This window comes from Triticum urartu, unplaced genomic scaffold (genome assembly GCF_003073215.2).
Source record: "Triticum urartu cultivar G1812 unplaced genomic scaffold, Tu2.1 TuUngrouped_contig_4537, whole genome shotgun sequence".
Classification (NCBI taxonomy): Eukaryota; Viridiplantae; Streptophyta; class Magnoliopsida; order Poales; family Poaceae; genus Triticum; species Triticum urartu.
This window is the reverse complement of record NW_024115132.1, coordinates 1,451-3,870: the sequence shown is the minus strand read 5'-3', so window position 1 is coordinate 3,870 and position 2,420 is coordinate 1,451. Positions and strand designations below refer to the sequence as shown.

Sequence of the window (2,420 nt, the reverse complement as noted above, 5' to 3'; positions counted from 1 at the left end):
TACCTTTGCTTCGTTTGGACTTTGGACTAGTAAAGCATGGGAAAGTTACAGATCTCACTGAATTTTAAACATCCACTGGAGTGTCAGACCCAATGTAAAATCTAGAAAATACTACTCGTTACTGGATTGGACCAACCTTTCCTTTGGCACATTACTACTCTGCTCTCAATAAGCTTTCCTCTGTTTTCTTGTTCCTCCATTTCACAGCTGCAGTCATCTTCTAATTCTTATGAGTTGTTTCAATCATATGTCCTCGACTTGAATACATCCAGATCGAACAGGGCCTACATTACTCAGAAAAAGAGAAGACACTGGCCTTGGAAGCTAGATATAATTAAGAAAAGGGAAGGCGCTGGACTTGGAAGCTTGACAAGGCACAATATATCAAATTAATAACACAACAATATATATTTTGAATAACCACTGACGATACAAACTTTAGGTACTTTTGACACACACCTAACTAAGAACTAAGAAGAGATCGAAGGGAATGGGCTAGCAAATTTTACACACACAAAGGCGTACAATATCAATCAGACCACAATAAGCACGAAAACTGTAGATGAATCATAAAATGATTTAACAACACGCATGCTTCACCCGGACTGCTATGGCTGATGCTGTTTGAGACTCATCAAGGTTCTGAAGATACCTGCGAGCACACCAGTAATAGAGAGCATGACGACGATTGTCTTGAAGTTGTTGTAGACGAACCTATGCAGGGCTATCCTCACAGGTCTTTCACGCTTGAACTTATCTATCTTCTCAGTGATGACGAAATAGCGGTAGCCAAGGCGCAAATGGCATGCGAGACTCTTGAAGAAAACAAGCAGCTCGTGGTTACTGAGTAAGCTGCGAACGAGGTGCTTCGCTCGCAACTTGTGCACGTCCTCTTCCTTGTCCATGAGCATTGCCAGGAGGGAGATGTATGAGCTAATGGCGAGGCCATCTGATGGCCATTTGCTGGATACACACATCTCGTAAGCTGCCATGTTGACAAGCCAGCAAGCATTGGCATCATTAACAAACAATGGCGTTAGGGAGAGCTGGCCGCCAAAGATGCGCCCTCTTTCGATGCTCATGTCTGCGAACCATGTGTTATTCTTGGCAGTCAGCTTGATGCCGATCTCCGCAAGCTCAATGGCACTACTAGCTAACGAGGAGCAAGTGAGATCGTCGGTGTGATCTTCTACAGTCATACCACCGATCAGATGGTACCGGAGGAGCCCAAGGAGATATGCTGGCTTGTAATTCTTTAGTTCATCCACAGAAACCCTTGTACCACTTGAATCGGAAGCTGGTGAACATTGTGGAGTTATGTCGAATTTGTTCGCAAAAGAAATAACAAAATCATACACGGGAGATGGTATAAAGAAGTCCACAAGAGCCTCGAGGACCAACCATGGCAGCTGATTCTCCAACAGAAAGATGTCCCTTAGCATGCAAGGCCCTGTGGACATGGTCATCCGATTCAACAGTAAAGCACATCCATCATCGTCAGTAATATAGAGCAGCAGATAGCAACCATCGAGGAACATCATTACCGCAAATTCAGCGTCCGTGAACTGCGCCACCGCATCATCGGCGTAGCAGCTGCGGGCTTCGCTGGCGATGGTGAGGATCTTGCCGTAGACATCCTCAACTGAGTGGCCCGACTTCTCGCACAAGTAGTGGCCGCCGCGTGCTTCAACTCTTCCGTCTCCAGCAGCTGCTCTGAGCCATGGTGGTATGGGCCGAGCGACACGAAGCTTGGGATGATGTAGCGTTCATTGATACCCGGCCGTAAGCCTCGTGGGAACCTGTGGATCTTGGTTCCAAGCTTGGAGAAATCGGCCTCCAGTCTCTCCCTCGTATTCCTCACCATCTCTTGGATGTCGATACTAGAGCTGCCCATGGCGCCAACACTGTAGCCTGTAGCTGTAGGTAAGAGTCAGAGACGACTCAACATGATTAGCTAAGCTACTGGAGCAGGAGAACCTGTTTCTTAACCAGTCCATATTATATATGAAAACAAGACTAATCGAGTCAAGTTCTCACTGACCAATATATACAACATTTCGCCGCCCACGATTGGCAGACTATAATATCCTACCTACCGGCCGGCCGGCTTCATCAGTTCAATACTAATATGTCGCTTGTAGCTTGCTTTGTCTGTGTTAAGTACTACCTCTATAAACCAATATAAGAGCATTTAGATCATTAAAGTAATAATCTAAACGCTCTTATATTAGTTTATGAAAGGAGTACTATATAATTGTGTCTGTATCTTAAGTTCTTAATGGAGCCAGTTGATCAGTTGGTACAAGTTGTCACTTGGGGCCATATGGGAGTAGATGGGTAAGAACGTGACGTGTGATTAATCAACTAAGCACCCACACATATCTCGATCTGTATACTGCTAGTCTAGTACTTCCTCCGTC

The 2,420-nt window shown here is 45.3% G+C and overlaps 1 protein-coding gene across 4 annotated transcripts; it reads right to left on the bottom strand.

The window, feature by feature from the left end:
* Positions 1–381: 381 nt before the first annotated feature.
* On the bottom strand, positions 382–2,019 carry LOC125527970. Of its 4 annotated transcripts, none has more exons than XM_048692484.1 (3): positions 1,545–2,019; positions 1,402–1,450; positions 382–1,297 (listed from the first exon to the last, which is right to left on the bottom strand). In XM_048692484.1, exon 3 carries the CDS (start codon positions 1,197–1,199, stop codon positions 609–611), a length of 591 nt encoding a protein of 196 aa, XP_048548441.1. In that variant the 5' UTR covers positions 1,200–1,297; positions 1,402–1,450; positions 1,545–2,019; the 3' UTR covers positions 382–608. The 4 variants fall into 3 exon arrangements, with proteins under 4 accessions (XP_048548441.1, XP_048548444.1, XP_048548442.1 ...); XM_048692485.1 differs by having other exon boundaries at positions 1,402–2,019; XM_048692483.1 differs by having other exon boundaries at positions 382–1,450.
* Positions 2,020–2,420: the final 401 nt, after the last annotated feature.